The following is a 19,820-nucleotide window of genomic DNA, read 5'->3' as shown; positions in this document are numbered from 1 at the left end:
ACATTCATAGATTTCCCTTAAGGGATCTCTAGACTCAATAAAGAACTGTTAACTAACCACAGCATAGAACCTACAACTTTTGGCATTTGAAGAATAAAAAAGGTAGCCTATACACTTTTATTTTTTTGAATTGACCCTGTGTAGATTGTACACTTCAATCTATCATCATTTCAGTTTAATTTAGTGCAAAACTATTTGTTGAGTATTTACTACATGCCTTGGCACTTTCTAGGCACTGAAGATAGAGTGGTGAGCGAAGCCAAAAAAAAAAAAAAACCCTACCCTCATGGAATGAATTTTTCAGTTTGTAAGGACATTAGATGCCATCAACTTAAACATTCTCAGATGAACAAACTGAGGCCCAGAAAAGGTGCTTGAAGTTACCCAGGGTCTCATAATTAGTTGGTAACAAGGTTTAGGTAGTAGAAGAAGCACAAAGAGGAGAAATACATGGTTTTGTTGGCTTTACTGTGTAGACAAGGAGAGAGACATGTAAATTAATATATCATTAGGTCATTTTAATTAAATGTTTGAATAGCCGTAGGAATAAAATTTCATGGAAGGATCTGGGTAGAAGAAATAAATGATCAGGGCTTTGTGGAATTCTTGACTGTTTGGTGCTGAACCTGAGCTGGGTTTAAGGGAATAAGGTCACTTAAAACAGAGGGATCAGTGCAAGCAGAGGAATGGAGGAAGAAAGCAGTTTCTTAAGTTCTTAAGAAAGGTTAATTTCAGAACTATAAATTGCAAATGATCATGTTAAATTGAGGGACAGTATCCAGTTTCCTCCTGTGTCATGCTCTTGTGTACAGTTTTTGCTTTAGTCACTAGGAATATTAAGTAAATGTTTTTAGCAACTAATAATTTCTCAGTGATATAGTAATGTCAATGTTTTTTCTTTATTTCAAGTTTTTGTATGTTCTTTTTTTTCTATAGGTATATGCTGGTAATTTAGTTTTTTTATTTTATAGTTTATGCCTCAGTCATACCCTTCCTTTCAAATCATTAAATGTGATTTAGTTATTACATGTATATAATACATTTAATGTACTGATTTTTGACAAAAGTGTTTTAAAATTGAGTTTTGTAGAAAAGACAGGTAATCACGAATGCTTGGTACATTTTTTAAGAAATTGAATTTGTATTGGTAGGTGTTGTCTACATCTACTGGCCTAACTAAAACAGTGTATAATCCAGCTGCTTTGAAGGCTGCACAGAAAACCTTACTTGTTTCCACCTCTGCACTTGACAATAATGAAGCACAGAAAAAAAAACAGGTAAATACAGATAATAGTGTACAAAATGTGCATGTAGGAAAGCTTTTCTGCATGTATGTGTTTTTTCAAGGCTTATCATAGAATAGAACTAAAAGAAAAGTGTATGTTGGGTCCACTGAATTTTTATTTTTCATAGTTTAGCAGTAAATACTAATTTTGGGGGGAATGAAAGCTTCTCTTGATTGATCTTTGAAACTTAAATACATATTTAACTTGTACAAAGCAAAACTTTACATTTAATTGTTGCCAAGCTGCTGTATCTACAACCATTTCTTTCCTCTGGAATATCTGTTTTATCAGTAAATATTCTAATGATATTTTTGGTCTCTTTCTCTAGGAGGCACTGAAACTTCAGCAAGATGTAAGGAAAAGGAAACAAGAAATTTTAGAAAAGCACATTGAAACACAGAAGGTAAAATATTAAAGTTAGATTTGGCAAAATATATTTATGGTGTTATAATTTTAAGTAAATTTAATTTCACACTATATAGCTAATCTCATGAAATATATTTTATGTAATTGTTGTAAGGGTAAAACTGAAATATTTATCAGTGATAAAGTATATATCAGTTGATTAATGTATTGGGGATGAAGAGCATTAAATGGTGAAATGGGGATTGGAGTGGTTTAAAGGAACTGGGTGGTCAACTTGAAGTGAAAATAAGGAGTATTTATCCAGATATGTTGCTGCACAGTATGTCAACAGATAGTGAGTTGGAACCTTTTTCTCAGTATTGAAATGCATACCTTTCTTTAATTGGCTAGGGATCCTCTAGTTTTGTGTTGTCCAGTATGGTAGCTAATAGCTTCATCCAACTTTTGAGTACTTGAAATGTGTCTAGTCCAGATTGGTATGTGCTCTATGGATATAAAATGCATACCAGATTGCAAAGATGTAATACAAAGGAAAAAAGTAAAACATCTCAATAATTTTTGTTGAAGTACAGCATTTTGGATATATTGAGTTAAATACAGTATTAGTTAACTTTACTGGTTTGGGTTTTTAAAATCTTTAATGTGGCTGCTAGAAAAATGTAAGATTATTTGCATGGTTTGCAGTATTTCTTTTGTACATGGTTGCTCTGTGACAATTAGTGTCAGTTTTTTTTTTTTTTTTTTAAAGATTTTATTTATTTATTTGACAGAGAGACAGCAAGAGCAGGAACACAAGCAGGGGGAATGGGAGAGGGAGAAGGAGGCTTCCTGGGGAGCAGGGAGCCCGATGCGGGGCTCGATCCCAGGACCCTGGGATCATGACCTGAGCCAAAAGCAGACGCTTAACAACTGAGCCACCCAGGCGCCCCTGTTTAGTGTTAGTTTTTGATTATGTCTAGTAATAAAGGTTATGACATTTCAAAATATTGAAAATACAGAAACTTCTTACGTTTTCGCTTATAATTTCTAATTTAAATTTAGATATACCTTATAAAGAGAAATTATAGTACTTTACACCACAAACTGAAACCACCTTGACTCAGAAAACCTATAATACGTGGTATCTTCTGCCCCGTATTGCCTTGTTTATCTTTTGATTCCTGTCCATTTTGGGGATATCGTTCTTAGGCCAGCCAGTTACTATTCCCGGTAACAAAGTAATTAATTTTTTAAGATTTCATTATGTGAAGGAAACCATGAAACTTCCTCTGGTTCTTTCTGGGTTGCAGACTACATTTGGAGTGGGAATACTTAGAGGCAGTAATATCCACAAATGGATTGGAAAGTAAAATTACTGATACTACTTCAAATTGACTTTTTGGTGGTCAGCTTGAATTTCTTAGGGTTGTGTACTTTGAACTTATGTTCTGAAAGACCAGTGGTAATGTGTAATTCTTTACAAAGTGTGCCAAGATTAAGACTTGAATTGAGATAGTACCACCAAATCTGTTATTCTGCTTAGTAGTTAGTTGTAAGCTTTGCCATGAATATATAAACTAAAACCAGTATTTATTTATTTTTATATTTACTTTGCTGTATTTGCTTTGTTAATAAGATGAGGAATGAGTATCTTAATTTTTCTTTTTTAAAAATTTGGCAGATGTTAATTTCAAAACTGGAGAAAAACAAATCAATGAAGTCTGAAGATAAAGCAGAAATAATGAAAACTTTAGAGGTTTTGACAAAAAATATTACCAAGTTGAAAGATGAGGTCAAAGCTGCTTCTCCTGGACGCTGTCTTCCAAAAAGTATAAAAACCAAGACTCAGGTATTTTATTCTGTGGTGTTCTTCATTTTACTGCTTACCAAGAAACATTAAAATGCTACACTGTTTTAAGATTGTTTTCCTTTTAGGTAATATCCTTTGCTTAAAATCTGACTATTATATGCTAACATTTTTCACCTCCTTCATTAATTAATAGTAAATATATACAGACAAGCAAACTCTATTAATCTTTTAAATTCTTTCTCTGTTAATTTTTAAATCCTTTATATTACAGTTGGAAAGTCAGTAATTAGGAGGATAGTTATAGATAATCTTGAAAAGATAGCTTGAGGACAAAGTGATACAGGTACCTAAATGCTTGATAAATACTTAAGTGAAGAGTTTGAGCTTTATTTTTTAAGGAGTTCATAGTATAAAAGGTTAATAAACAGAAGTAATATTCTGGAGGCACCTGAGTGGCTCAGTCCGTTAGGCATATGTCTTTGGCTCAGGTCATGATCTCCATTTCCTGGAACCGAGTTCTGCATTGGGCTCCATGTTCAGTGGGGAGTCAGCTTCTCCCTCTCCCTCTATCCCTCCGCTTGTTCATTCTCTCTCTCTTAAATGAATAAATAAAATCTTAAAAGTAACATTTTGACAATGTTATGTAGAATTGATTAAAAGGGGGAAATTCAGGTAGATCAATCCATTGGATGTGAATAAGTGAGGAAGAGAATTTCATGTGGTACTAAGTGATTTTTAAAAACCTCCAGTTATACAATATTTATACTTGGTCTTGTATGTATGTATATGTATAAAATCATGAGTTCATACTGATATTTCTGATTCTATCCAGTACCACAGGGTTCTTCTTTTCTTCCTCTTATTCCATGTTTTATATCCTGTTCCCATAATGACAGCTTGCTTCCCACTAACATCAGTACAGTACTCATTTGCACAGTCATTTAATACATTCCACGTAGTTCCCGGATTACTACAACAATACCACTTCTGACAAGTAAAAGATTCAAAATTTATTTGTATTCTTTACAAGCTCACAATATGTTCAACTAAGGACATAGAGTCAGAACTGTGGCCTAGGATTACTTTTTTTCCTCTTTTGTGTGGTTATGTCATCAGTTTGATAAAGTTAAATGTATTTCTATTGGTAGTAAGTTTTGGATCCCCTTCCCTTTCATTCTTGCTGACCTTCATTTTTTGAATAAATAAAACATTAACATGATTTGAAAGTTAAATTACATTAAAAAAGTATATATAGAAGACCTTTTCCCTTTGATCCCTGCCACTCTATCCCTATCCCCATTCTTCCCTCCCTCTTGGTATGTATGTATGTATTCTTTCCAGCGTAAAAGCATACTATATAATGCTCGTTAACACCTTGTTTGTTTGTTTGTTTTCACAGTTATTTCCTGAAAATTACTTCATATCAGTCCGTAGAAATCTCAGTCTGGTTTCTGTATGGAAAACGAATTATAGGGAAATGAGTGGAAGTAGAACAAGTTAGGAAGCTATTGTAGTAGTGTAGACCAGAAGTGATTGATGGCTTGGACTAGGGTGGTAGGACTGCAGATACAGAAGGAATGTGTGGATTAAACAGGAATGTGTAAAAGTTCTTTGTATAAAAAGTTTTTTATAAATGCAGGATATTAATTGTCACTTAAATTATTAATTACCATTTTCTAGATGCAGAAAGAATTGCTTGACACAGAACTGGATTTATATAAGAAGATGCAAGCTGGAGAAGAAGTCACTGAACTTCGGAGAAAGTATACAGAGTTACAGCTGGAAGTATGTTTCACCACAACTACACAGTATGCTAAAGAGGAGCAGATGTAGTCATGGTGGTCAATTTGAAAATAGATCTCCCTCATTCTAGTCAATAATTGTTGGTAGTCTCTGACATACATACTGGGAGTTGATATAGGAAAGAGAGAAGAAGTTAGCAAATTTTTCAGAACTGGAGAGAAAATCTTTTATTTAATGAGGGGTGGTAGCAGTTCTGCCTGTACACCCAGGTCCTTCCACTTCTGGTGAGTTTGGTTCCTTTTCTAATTTTAGTCTCTCCTTCTCCCTGGGACCAAAATCTATTAAAGACTTTTCAGGTATTCTTACAGAGATATTCTGTGCATATATAGGCATATTATATTGAGTTACTATAAGGATCAGATTTTAGTGGAGAGCTGTATTAAAAACATGCTTACTTAAGTTTTGCCTATAGATGGTGCTGTGGATGTTTATAAAAGAAAATAAACTCTTTCCTTCTAATTTAGCTGTATGATTATATAAGAAAAACCTAGTGAAATTGATTGTTACAATGAGCATTTGTAATATTTAGCAAACAGATGTTTAAAAATCAGAATTACATTTTGAAGTACAGAGACATTAATGTCATTAATGCAGTTGGTACTTGTCTACATTTATGATTGATGTCACAATTAAAATTTTTTATTCTTTAGATTATTTTGCCTTCATCTGAGAATTACGCTTTTTTTCCCAAATTTGTTAGCACCTTGGTGATTTTTTTCTAATAGGACATATTCTGAATTTAGTACTGGCATCCAGGTATTAAAGACTTAACATTTAGCAGCCACTGTGCTTGTCTCTATCTTGTCTGTCATAGAAAATCATAGGATGGTCTCTAAACCTGCATACATTTTGCATTCTCTGGAAACCTGATAGGGTTGCCTTTGTGTCCTGGCCGAGATAACAGGTTTTGAAAAAGATTTCTTTCATGTTAATATAGAAATTATATTTTCTTTATTATGGAGATTACTTGCCTATGTTGGTGGCATTTTAAAAAAACAAGTTACTTTTAAAATTTTGGCTCAGAAATTTTAATAAATAAATAATGGTTCTACCAATATTCTTCATTAGTCCATGCTTGGTTTCTCTATCATGATATAACTAAATGCCAAATGGCATTTTCTGGTTTCCTTTTATGATGGCTAAACTTTAATTTGTAGTTACCATTGGAATATGCAGTAATGCAGTGTTTCCCAGAGTGTGTCATTGACAACACCAATTCCATTTTTTGTTAACAGGTTATTAGTGCAAAAAGCTTTTGAGGCCAAATAAATTTGGAAAAGGTTGTATTAAACATGCTTGTTGCCATAGGGTTTCTTTAGAGGTTTTTGGTTCTTGAATCCCTAAATACACATATTCAGTATTCAGTCCTGCTCAAATTTATTTGTCCATGGACCCCCTTTTTCAGGGAACATTTTGAGACTGTGTTCCTCAGAGCATAAGTCTGTATATGCTGCTCCATTATGAACATTAATCCTTGACCTGTGAAGTTTATTATTGGATTTTAGATTATTTTAGCAAGTGTTAAGATGAACTGCCTTGAGATGAAGAAACAAATATTTATACTTGTGAAGAGATTTGTCAGTGGTGCCTGCTTGACATTTCTACTTGGATATCTCACATCCTTAGACTTAACCTGTTCAAAATTGGAATTTGTCTTGCTCCTAAATTCCATCTACACAGTTACCCAAACCAGAAATCTGGGAATCTTCATTGATTCCTCTCTTTCCTTCATTATCCATATCAATTAATTACCAAGTTTTATGTATATTACCTCCAAATATATCTTAAATATGTTTACTTCTCTGTGTTGCCACCACTGTAGACGAAGCTTCCATCTTCAGTTGTTGGAGCTACTTTAGTAGCCTACCAACTTGTTTCCCAGCTTGTTCTTATCTTCTACTGTGTTCTTAAAACTAGTCAGAATAACGTGTTAAATACCGATTTGATTGCATCACTATGCTTTTGTGTTTAAAATGTTTTAACTGATTTTCATGGGTCTTGGGATAACATTAAAAATCCTTAATTGTGGTCCTTAAAATTTTTCATCATCTGGTTCTGCCTGTCTCTCTAGCTTCATTTTTTCATCCCATGTGGTCCAGCTGCACTGGATTTCCTGTATTCTTAGAAGTACCATGTTTCTTTCAACCTTGATTCCTTTGTTCATGCTGTAGCCCCCACCCCTCACCCTTACCTTTTTTGTTCTTCGTTTCTTCTTTGATTCATTGAACACATACTAAATATCTAGTCTGTCAGCTGCTGTTCTAAGTGCTGGGGATCAAGTAGAGAATAAAACAAGTAAAAAATATCCTCGTGGAGCTTTCATTCTGGTATCTTATTCATTGCCAATCTTTAATGTTCTTTTCAAGTCTTTAAAGCATTTCCTTATTCTTTGAGTTACTTCTCATTAATATTATTAAGTAACTTGGTTGCTAAATGTCTCTTACCCCTCTAGGATTTGAGTTTCAGGAAGGTAAGGACTTGCACATAGGAAGTATTTGTTAAATATTTGTGCAATGAAGGAATGGTATACTATTCATATAGAACAATGTGATGGAATATAAGGTATTGTGCTACATTGGTTGTAAAATGATATTAGTATAAGTGACTAAAATGATGAATTTGAGATAATTATACCTACAGAAGTCAACAGGCAAATACACTATTTAAAAGTTATAAGTGGAAAAATAAATTTATTGTGTATTATGTATGTTTTAAACTGAAGTAACATTTTAACATTCTGTATTATTTGGAAATCAAGAATTGCTGGTCTTTTTATGATACAGTCTGGTATCTTGGAAAGTAGGAACTTAGAAAAAGTCACATTTAATAATTTCAAAACATTGTTTAAATTAATGTTATTTTGTTTTCTAATTTCATCAGCTACCTAAATTTGCTTTCACTTTAAAAACTAAAACTAACTTATATGAGATCCTTTCATAGGCCAGTATTTGAATATGATGTCAAATTGTATAAAAGATCGACTACTCTGACAGAATATATATATAATGTGGCTTGTGATGTTTAACTTGTGTGTCTGATCTCTTCAAGGCTGCAAAACGAGGGATTCTTTCATCTGGTCGGGGTAGAGGAATTCACTCAAGAGGCCGAGGTGCAGCTCATAGCCGAGGCAGGGGTCGAGGTCGAGGTCGAGGTGTGCCTGGTCATGCTGTGGTGGATCATCGTCCCAGGGCATTGGAGATTTCTGCATTTACAGAGAGTGATCGAGAAGATCTTCTTCCTCATTTTGCGGTACTTTCTTACTGTCCAACAAAACACATACTGATAATCATTGTTGGGGATAATGGATATTGAAGGGGAAATTATGAAAATATGAGTAATTTAAACCCATTAATCTGACCAAAGGGTTTGATTAATCCATAATAATCTTTTGCTAATTATTTAAAAAACAAACTGAGGGATTTTTTGTTTAATTGCTATCTGGAAGAAATGTTGCTATTCTTTAACAGTAGGCCTTCAGATACTGTGAAAGGAATGATTTAAGTTTTGCTAATTCAGAAGGGGATGTCCTATAGTTTAGTTTCATTTGATACATTCTTTGAAGAGAAAATTTAACACATCACATAGGCCACCCAGATTTTTTTTTAATTAAGATGAACTTTTATTTGTTAATACTGTATTCTTGATTTAGCTGACCTTAGAAATGAAATAAGACAAAATTTTGATACATGATCTTGAAGTTGCCTTTATTCACTGGCAGGATATAATTAAAGGGAGTCAGTCTAATATAGGCCTATGAGAAAGGAGAATGAGATTCTAGTTCTGGCTAACCCATTATTTAACTTGGACTTCCTGGGATCCACTGGGCTCGTGTACAGAATGGAAATTATACTTGCCTAAAGGCCTTTTCAACTTAAATGTTGTGATTCTTAGTGATATCCCAAAGGTTAGTTACTAAGCATCAGTCTTGCCTTTAGGACTATAGTAACTGCTCTGGAGATAGGAAATAACCAGTTCTTTACCTTCAAGGATTTTATATATATTGTTTTAACACAAAGCAGTTAAAGTAAACTGCAAACATAATTTATCACATCATCAAGCTAAATTTATTAAAAACTGTAAGTACTTTAGTAACTTAGAAAAGTATCTTTCACACAGGCATATGATGGAAAAAGGATAATACAGGAGAATTTCATGAGGTAGGAAAATTGGAGCTTAGATCTTGAAGGGACAATAAGCTTATAGATAGGTACACAAATGATTGAATCTTTTGGAAATTCAGATTTAGATGTTTGACAAGTTACAAAGGTGAAACTACTTTGTCAGGACATAGGGAATTATTGAAAGAAATTGTATATATTTAAGAAGTAACTAAAATGATTAATAAAGAGTCTGGAAAGTCCTATACTTGATGGCTTCAAAGGGAGAAATAAAGGAATCAGAGAGCTAGAAAGGATGTTAGAGATAATCTAGCTCAATTCTTGCCTGTTACCCACCCCAGCTTCCCCCGCCCCTTTCCGAAGGAAAGGAGATCCAGATAATTAAGTGTTTTGCATACAGTTATATAGCTAATCAAGAAACTAGCAAAGAATATGCTAAATCCAAATAAACCAGGTGCGTTTGTTATGAATGTGTTTTAGTGAGAGTAGGGTGGTTTTGGTTTTATAAATATTCAGAGCCTTTACATGGAGATTCTTGCATGCATTTAGAGATTTGAACTCCTTTCAAAGTTAGTAATGGTAATGCGCATTTAAAAATAATCATTTAAGAATGCAGGTTTAAAGTTTAGTTCTCTGTCTCAACCTAGGATTTGAACATGGGGCAAGTAACAGAGAAAAAAAAAACCCATTGACTGTTCTAAATTGTGATTAACAAAATGCCTTCATTAATTTATACTGGAACCAGTAGTATTAATAATAAAAATTATAGCTAAAAGTTACAGAGCATTTATTTTGTGGCAGGTATTATTCTGAGTGCCTTATATAATTTATTATATTATGAGTTATCTCAACAACTCTGAGGTATGTACCTTTATTATGCTCACTTTAGAGATGAAGAAGATAAAACATGAAGAGATTAAGTAACTTGTTCAAGTTCACACAGCTAGTAACTGACAGCTAAAAGGAGCTGATGGATGTTAGAGTCCGTTATCTTTACAGAAATTTTCGATATGGGGAATGTGTGTGTGTGTGTGTGTATTTAATGAGATCATAGTTATTTTGGTTTTGGCTAAGAAAGATGGAAGGTATTAGTAATGATAAAGGACTAGAATTTTATATGCTAAAGTTTGCTGTTTAAAGGAAATATGATAAAGGAGAAATCCTTCTACATACAGAAAAAATAAAATCCAACAAACTAAAAGCAGGCATAATTTAATTTATTTAGTTTTTTTTTAAAGAGTGTGGAGTGTAGAGGAGTATGTAATAGGAGTGAAAGCAGGGTCAGTTCGAATGTTAAAAGACCTGGACTCTCCTGATATTTAACTTAATTACTTTGGGAAAATTATTTAAATCCTCTGAATCTTTCTTTTTCCACCATCTTTGAATTGGGAATGACACAAAAAACTCATAGAATATCCTGAGGATTAAATATTCTGTTTTAGAAAGAATTTAGCATATTCTAGGATTGGAATAATGAAGGAAGGGCATTAAGGAAGCCCAGTTATGACCATGGTTTCATTTTTTTAAAGAACAGTTCATTCAAGTATAAGTTTCCCTAATTCAAAAAAGTATAGAATTGTAAATAGGACCATTCTTTATCTTATAATATCAAGTACTAAAATGAATTATTCATCATTTTTTTCCTGTTAATCACCATGAATTGTTATATATTCTGGGTTACATTTATGGGTATTTTAAAAGCCATTAGGATTTTGGATGTTTCAAAATATTTATTTGGAGGAAATACTTCTTTTTAATTTAAAGCAATATGGTGAAATTGAAGATTGTCAGATTGATGACTCTTCACTTCATGCAGTAATTACATTCAAGACAAGAGCAGAAGCTGAAGCAGTAAGTATTAGAAATCTAATTTGTTGAAAATTCAGATTTAAATGTTTTATAAGTATTGCTTTTAAGTCTTAATATAAAAGAAATTTTTTTAACTTACTAAATAACTACACTTCAACAGTAGATAGATTATGTGAAGTAATTCATGGCCACAAAGAATGAGCAGTTAGGCAATTCTACTTATAACATGATGTAATTAGAATAGTCACCAAGTTGAATATTAAGTTGTATTGTCTTGAGACACTAGCAGTTCTCCTTCCTTTCTCTTTCACAGGGGGTAGGGCCACCCGACTTTCCATTGTCCTTTTTCTCAGCTGGCCCAGAACAAAGTCTGCTTTGGCAGAAAGAGTGATGAGAGATAAGGTAGAAGCTGAGATATAATCCTGATGGCGGATCTTCTAAAGCATCCCTCATATGCTACTTCCTAGTCCCAGTAGGCTGAACTCTAATGTGTCCCTAGCTCAGCATATCCCCAACTAAGCCTCTGTAACTTTTTGCCCAAGGCATGATAACACTGCTCTAGCTTTTAGGGTCCTTTTAATATAGTTGTCTTAAACCATGTATCTTGAATTGTCTTTACAAAGAATGAGTATATGCAACCTTGTCTTTCATCTGGGTTTAAAAGATTAAACAGGAAAATGGGTATGAAGTATGGGAGATTGATAGGAACATTTTTAGCCCTGTGTGTTCTTTCTTCAGGATTGTAGAGAAATAGATGTACCATCTTGTCCTTGGAAAAATGCAGTAAGAGTTCCAAACAGTTAACCTAATGTGAATGGAAGAGAGTAGTATGCTTTTCAGAAGTTTTAAGTGGATTGTGGCCTAAAGTTTTAAAAAACTTTCTAAATTGATTTATCCTCTTTGTAGTGAATACTTCCTTGATAACACAATGGTACCTAGCCTGGTAGGAGTTGCTCTTGGAGCATTGTAACCAGTAAAAGACTGTGGGTCTGAAAAGTCTCAGTAAGTGTTCAGCTGGGGCCTTGTAATAACTAGTGTCAAGATTAGCAGTGTAGGAGGTGGATGGTTTTATAGAATAGGAGTTCCTGGTCTTAGAGTTTTGTTTTTTTAAATCTACTTTTGGGTAATCTTTCACTTTAAAGATCCTTTTTGAGAGTAAAAAATGTTATTGATGGGAGTTTAAAACTCATAAACTTGTATGTATACATGTTACATTAAAAAATAGATCTTTGATCAAGTTTTTTCTCAAAGGTATGATTGAGTGTAAGTTAAGAATAAGCTTCCTTTAATTGGGGGCTTCAGTGACAATTTTTAGTGTAATGTTAGGTAGCTTGAGTAAGTCTCTTCATGTTCTATTTTCTAGGCAGTAGTCATGAAACAGTGGTAGTTGTCATTGTACAAATGGTTAAAAGTTTGTTAAAACTTCTTACTTATGTAGCTGAGAGAAAAAAACCTTTTACCTCAAATAATTTTTGAAAGTTTGGCTTTTGGAAAATTTATTGACATATACCTTCTTTCTTGGGTGTTGCTTTTTCCACCTCAGATGTGTATATATGTCCATATATATATATTTATACAATGCATATATTTTCCAGATGAATAGCAATCAATTCAAAAGACTGGGGTTAATGTATGACAAAGACTTTAAAACACTGAATTATATGGAGGTTGAAGAAGTGACAAAATAAGTTAGATCTAATAAGAACTATCTTTTCAGAGTAAATACAAATTTAGTTGGAATTACTTAATAGCCTGAAAGGAAGAACTACCATTGCTATGATAAACATTTGGAATTAAATTATAGAAGTTGTTAATCCATAATCATTTCCTTAAGCCAAAAAAATTCTTAAAGTTTTGTAACCTTCTATTGTAGAAAGGAGTAGAAAATTAAGTTGAAGCTTATCTTCTCCAAGCAGGATATAGGCTAAAGCAGTGGTTTTCAGACTTCTGGATTTCAGGGACCATTGAAGTTTGGTAATTTAAAAATCAGTGTGTTTGACATAGAGGCGCCAGTTTTTAATTTTGCTAAGGAAGAATGCTTAAAAACAGATTTCATGTACGCTTACCATCGTTTTATAAAATAAAGAAAATTTTAACACTGAAAATGTAAGAGATTATAAACTCAAAGATAAATGATAGGCCTTCCCAAGAAAAGAAAATTATCAACCTTTTCTAATGTTTATTTCCAAATATTTCTTTGTTCTTATTTTCTGAACCGTTGTCCTAGATGAGCGAATGAATGTCTCTGTATTTTCTGTAATCAATAGATGGCACAGTAAATTTCAAAGTGAAAGTACAAGATAAGGTACTTGAGACATTCATATATGACTGAAAAGTGAGAAGTTTTCCCCATATGGATGTACCAAATTTAATCAACCATGTTGATGGCCTTTAAATTGTTTTTATTCTTTTACAGTGCAGCAGTGAATATTTTGATGCATATTTCTCTGTGTACATATGTAAATATGACTATAAGATATATTCTTGATACATTATTGCTGGATGAAAGGATATGTGCATTTAAATTTTTGATGGATAGTTCTGAAATTGCTCCCTTCATTCCCCCCCTCCCCATATAGGTTGTACCACATTTGCTTACCCACCAAAGATGTATGAGAGTGCTTTTTCCCCACACGCTTGCCATAGTGTGTACTCTGCATAGTGGTTTGCTTATATAAAATACATGGGTACATAATCCGCAGTATGGTATCAATTTTATTTTGGTAAAAATAGCAACTCATTTACTCTTATTAAAATTGAATACTTTCATATTTGTTTAAATGCTCTTTATTTCTCTGTCAACTGTTAATGTCATTTGTCTACTATCTTGCTGAGTTCTATTCTGATTTTTTTTCTTTCTGATTTTTTTTCTTCAGAATTTTTTTTCTAGAAAATTAGCTCATAAGTTCTAAACATTTTAATGAAAATTCATATGAATTTTATTTGGTGTAAGGTGTGAAATAGGGAGCCTACTTGATTTCATTGAGTAAAAGCTAGTTTCCCAGACTTAGGTGAAATACCCTTAGTATGTAAAAATTTTCCATGTTTATTGGGGCATGTTCGGGATTTGTTCTCTTCCATTGATCAGTTTTCTTTCCATGTGCCTCTTCTGCATGGCTTTAATTAAGCTAAACTTTATATTTTAATAGTTTGTCAGGGCTCTTGTTTGGATTCCCTCTTATTATGCCCAGCTATTCATTTTTAGCATCTTCCTGGTAGATTTTATAGGTTTATTTTCTATGTAAGCTTTAGAATAAACATACCAGGTTCTAAAATGAATACATTATGGGAGAATTAACATCTTATGATACAAATATTCCTTTAGAACATCATTGTATTTCAACCCTTTATTCTCTAAGAGCATTTAGAGGTTTTCTTTATATATATATATGTAAATTTACATATATATACACATATATATAAAATCAATATAGGTCATGTACATATGTTGCGGATTACATAATATATAATATACAATGTAAACATAATATAGTAGTATATAACATGTAAAATATATATAACATGTATAATTTCTTTATATAAATAAGTATATAAGTATATAAATAATTAGTTTTCCCCCAGTCATTTAACTTCTAATTACTTTAAATGAGGTCTTTTTTTCCACTGTATTTTCTCTTGATTGTATGTAGAAAAACTCTTTGTCTGTTTTTATTAAATATGTAGCTGCCATCTTACCAGATTATCTTTTGATAGATTTTTAATTTTGTTGTCCTGGGTTTTTCAGGTAATCATATCCATCTTTAATGTTCATAACTTCTCACTTTCTGTTACTTGTTAGTACCTTTAGAAAAATGTTAAATAACAGTAGTAGTAATTGTGTCTTTACTCATGAAATGTCATTCATTGTCTTCGTTGTGAAATGAATGAAAATAATAAATGAATGAAAAAATTTCTAATAATTTTAGTATTATATATGATGCTGGCTTTTTAGATTAAGGTAGAATACAAATAATTCCTGTTTTTTGAAAGCTGTAGAGATTTTTGAGTTTGGTCAGAAATGGATTTCATCATCACTTTTGTGTATTTATAGAAATATGAGGGGTTTTGTTCCCTCATCTATTTATATTGTTTCCTGAGATTGAACTGACTATTTGCTTCTGGTACAGATTCCCCACTGTATTGTATTTTTCTTTGATAAATCCCTGAAGTCTGAAGTCTGTTCCTTTTTTTTTTATTTATTTTTACTTTAAAAAATTTATTGAAGTATAGTTGACATACAATGTTTTATATTAGTTTCAGGTGTACAGCATAGTGATTTGACAGTTCTCTACATTACTGAGTTCTCACCATGATAAGTGTAGTCACCATCTGTCACCATACAACATTATTACAATATTATTGATTATATTTCTTATATTCTTCATCCATGTGACTTATTTTTTAACTGAAGTTTGTACCTCTTAATCCCCTTTAGGTATTTTGCCCATTCCCCAATCCATCTCCTCTCTGGCAACCGCCAGTCTGTTCTCTGTATTTAAGAGTGTTTATTTGTTTTGTTTTTTAGATTCTACATATAAGTGAAATCATACGGTATTTGTTATTCTCTGACTTATTTCACTTAGCATAATAACCCTCCAGATTCATCATGTTGTCGCAAATGACGAGGTTTTTTGTTTTTTGTTTTTTTAGATTCCATGTATTTATTTGACAGAGAGCACACGTAGGCAGAGCAGTAGGCAGAGGGGGAGGGAGAAGCAGGCTTCCCACTGAGCAGGGAGCCCGATGACGTGGGGCTCAATCCCAGGACCCTAAGACCATGACCTGAGCCGAAGGCAGACGCTTAATGACTGAGCCACCCAGGCACCCCGATTTTATTCTTGTATTTGTTTGTAGCTTTAATTCAGTCTTCAGAAGTAAGATTGGTTTGTAGATTTTGTTGGGGGGATAATATTTTCATCAGGTATCAATATTACCTGGCTTTATAAAAAGTAATTGAAAAGTTTTCCATCTTTTGTGCTCTGAGTTAATTTTAAGTAGCATTGGAGATATATTTTCTTAAATGTTTAATAGAATTTATCTGTGAAAATATCAGGGTCTACTGATTTTTGACCATGTATCTTTTTAAAATCTTTTTCTTTTCTGTAGAAAGGATTTGTTTATATTTTTTTCTTTTAAAGATTTTATTTAATTGTCAGAGAGAGTGAACACAAGCAGGGGGAGCGGCAGGCAGAGGGAGAAGCAGGCTCCCCACTGAACAAGGAGCCCGATGGATGAGGGACTCGATTCCAGGACCCTGGGTTCATGACCTGAGCCGAAGGCAAATGCTCAACCAACTGAGCCACCCAGGCGTCCCTGTATATTTTTTTCTTTCTGGCTTTACTTTGGTACTTTGGTAGTTTTTCATTTAGATTATCAACTGTTTTCATTAAGATGAACAAAGTTAATTTTATCTTCTTTTGAAGTTATTTCCCCCACTTTCTTATTTTGTATAATTTTACATTTAGCCCCACTTCCACCTTTATAACCACTACCACCTTGCTCAAATAAGCATCCTGTAGAATACATTTAAACATGATGTTTTTATTAACATTTTATAAGTAGTTACAAAGTTCATTTTTTAATGTACATTTTAATAAAATGGTTGCAGAACTCTTGAAGCAACTGCCACAGTATTGAAAAGCATTGATCTAGTTGATATTATACTGTTAAGCAGTAGTAAGACAGTATGATACTGGACTTGGCCAAAAAATTCCAGAGGTCATAAGGACAAAATAATGTCAGAATAACCAAGAATATTCTGAAAAGAATGAATAGTGATACCAAATTCATTATGAAATAAAGAATTAATATAGTAATGGTATGGATAGATAATAAAACAAAATAGAGTTCAGAAAAAGACCTAAATATATAAAAGAATTGTAGAGGATTACAAGGAGATATTTTCTTTAAATCAGGAAATTTAAATTGACTAATCTGTAAATAATGTTAGGACAACTGTTAGGAAAAAATTATACATTATGCCTTTATTTTTGGTATCAAAATAAGGGGGCATAAAAGTTTTTTCTTTTTTCAGTACATATGACTAGTAAAAAGCTAGGGGATTCCTAAAAGTAATCTTAGTGTGGAGGGGGCTTTTTAAAGGACTGGCACAATCTGGAAGCCATGAAGGTAAACACTGATAAATTACAGTACATGAAAATGTAAACTTACTTATGACAAAAAGAACAGCAGCAACCCCTTTCCCTTCAATAAAAACATGCACTGTAAACAAAATCAAGATCTAGTTGAGAATAGTTTGCCAAACAAATAGGACAAAGTTCCACTCAAGAAATTAGTTTAAATATATTTGGTGTGGGTGTGTGTGTATATAAATAACCATTCAAGAAAAGTAAAAAATCTGTTGGTATGGCTATGGAAAGGGTCTGTGAAATAATTGGATTAATAATATAAGAAAGAAGGTGTACAGACCAGTAAAGTATGTTCCCATGTACATATCCTACGTATGTATATACACAAATCCTCTTACTATGTGCATAGGACTTTTTTTAATGTGTTGCAAGACTTTTTTCCCAAATTCTTCATAGGATAGTGGTTATCTCTTCAGGATGGGACAATCATGGATTATGATATCTTACATTATGTAACCTGAAATTTTTGAATTTTTTAAAAAATAAAATGGATTGTATTGTTTTTTTAAACTTTAAAGATTTTATGTTGCAAATTACCTAAAATAAATTTGTATATTTAAAAAGCAAGAACTCAATTATCTCAAATTTATACAGCCAAATAGTCAAAAATTTCTAATGGAGAATGTTCATAAAATGTTAAATATATCTAGCTTTGAAAATCATCCTGTAAAATGTTAAAATAAAAACTTGCGAGGGTTGTAGACTCACCTTATAAATTTGAAGATATATGTGCTAAATATAGAGATTTACAGTATTTGGTCATCAGAAATGTTTGTCAAGAACTTATTATAGAAAATGTCAGTAAAATTTTTGGCCTTTTTTAACTGGATGAAAAGATGAGCTTTATGAGTAGATATTTGGTATGACACTTGAATTCCTTATAGTAATACATTTTTATGTAATAGTTCTGGCTTTAAAAAAGTACAAGTTGTTTTTAAACTTAAATATCATATATAAGTACTTAAAAAATTTTTTAGTTACATGACACTGTGATGAGTCCATGGACTAAAAACTCCTGAACTTCATTTTAATAGGTATGAAATCTCTTAAATTTATCATAGATTTATATGTGCAGATTTAAAATTTATACCTGGAGACTTTAATATTCACACAATTCATGGTCAGGTGTCATTGAACATGTAATTGTTTCTAGATTTCACATTATGCTATACTTTGAGGTTGTGCTATAAATCTTTTGTGACTATGGGTTATTCTGGTATGTTGCTAACATTGATTTATATCAGTTCATGTTACTTTAATTTGAACGCACCATTTCCTAACCAGCCATTTAATTTAGCAAATACTAAGTTTAACTTTTATGTAGTTCTGAAAGCTTTGTAGGAAGTATGTTAGTTTCAATAGAAACATTCAGGGGTTTTTTCTTCATGGAAATACTTAATATTTCCTAAGAGTTGATATGTCAAACATCGTATATTTAAATACAATGTGATACTTTACTGATGTAATTTTAAAATAATGTGATACCTTTCACATGCAAAATTATTTTTATATTTGTTAAAGGTTTCCAGTTTGTAGTTACTATATATGTCATTCATAAATTAACGAGAATTAAAATGCAATAAAATACATTTAGCCTGTTGATCCTAATTTGGACTTCAATTCAGAACCTACAGCCAGGATCTTGAATTGCCTTGAGATTGTTACCTCGAATAGCCATTATCATTGTATTGTAAACATGTAGACATAGTTATAGTCAGATGCTGGCCATTCATATAATAGCTCTGCTCAAGCATGAGAAAGTGTTCTTGTTTTCTTTTTAAAAGTATTTCCATCCACAAAGCTGATTTTAGAAGTAAATAACCATTAAAAGTAAATTATAAATTGTAATAATAAATAGTAAATGACAAAATAAATAACCACAAAATATAAATGAATAGGTGTCTTCACTTTCGTTTTACTAATTTAAATATTAGGTACTATAACATTTCATTTTTTTCTTCAGAAATTTTTAATGTTCTACATTCTAATGTTCTTAATTGTTTTAGGCTGCAGTTCATGGAGCTCGTTTCAAAGGGCAGGATCTAAAACTGGCATGGAATAAACCAATAACTAATATTTCAGCTGTTGAAACAGAAGAAGTTGAACCTGATGAAGAGGAAGTATGTTTGTTTTTTTTTTAATTCGTTTTGGCCCTTAAATGTTCACATTTTTATATGAAATGTGATTTTATGGCTGTGATTTTAACATAAAACTTTTATTCCTGAGCCATATTCCAGGCAGGGGATGTCAGATAAATGCAGACAACTTTAAATTTTCTGGATTAATGAGAACTATGGATTGCTAATCCAAAAAAAGAAAGAAAGAAAAAAAGAAAGAAAATCTTATATATATTCAGCTTTCATTTACTTTTAGAAAACAGTAATTATTCTTTAGATTTTTATCCACAGGAAATCTTGTAATATTTTAAATTTTAGAGAATATATCCTACTCATTTGCTTTATTAACATTTCAGGTTTCCTTTATTTTAATTCATACTGTT

At 32.1% G+C, this 19,820-nt stretch overlaps 1 protein-coding gene across 20 annotated transcripts in view; it reads left to right on the top strand.

Moving 5' to 3' along the window:
- Positions 1 to 19,820, top strand: part of RBM26 (RNA binding motif protein 26) — a 90,637-nt gene that overhangs the window by 55,516 nt on the left and 15,301 nt on the right. For all 20 annotated transcript variants that reach the window (XR_014143840.1, XR_014143836.1, XR_014143838.1 and 17 more), the window contains 7 exons: positions 1,152 to 1,277; positions 1,615 to 1,689; positions 3,313 to 3,480; positions 5,122 to 5,226; positions 8,293 to 8,493; positions 11,127 to 11,213; positions 19,327 to 19,440. Coding sequence is in view for 8 of the 20 variants with exons in the window: in XM_081815093.1 (XP_081671219.1) it covers positions 1,152 to 1,277; positions 1,615 to 1,689; positions 3,313 to 3,480; positions 5,122 to 5,226; positions 8,293 to 8,493; positions 11,127 to 11,213; positions 19,327 to 19,440 (876 nt within the window). In the remaining 12 variants the exon portion in view is untranslated. The remainder of the gene's footprint in view (positions 1 to 1,151; positions 1,278 to 1,614; positions 1,690 to 3,312; positions 3,481 to 5,121; positions 5,227 to 8,292; positions 8,494 to 11,126; positions 11,214 to 19,326; positions 19,441 to 19,820) is intronic.

This window comes from Leptonychotes weddellii, chromosome 3 (assembly GCF_054177405.1).
Source record: "Leptonychotes weddellii isolate Sample4059 chromosome 3, ASM5417740v2, whole genome shotgun sequence".
In the NCBI taxonomy this organism is placed as follows: Eukaryota; Metazoa; Chordata; class Mammalia; order Carnivora; family Phocidae; genus Leptonychotes; species Leptonychotes weddellii.
This window is presented reverse-complemented; position numbering and strand designations above follow the sequence as displayed.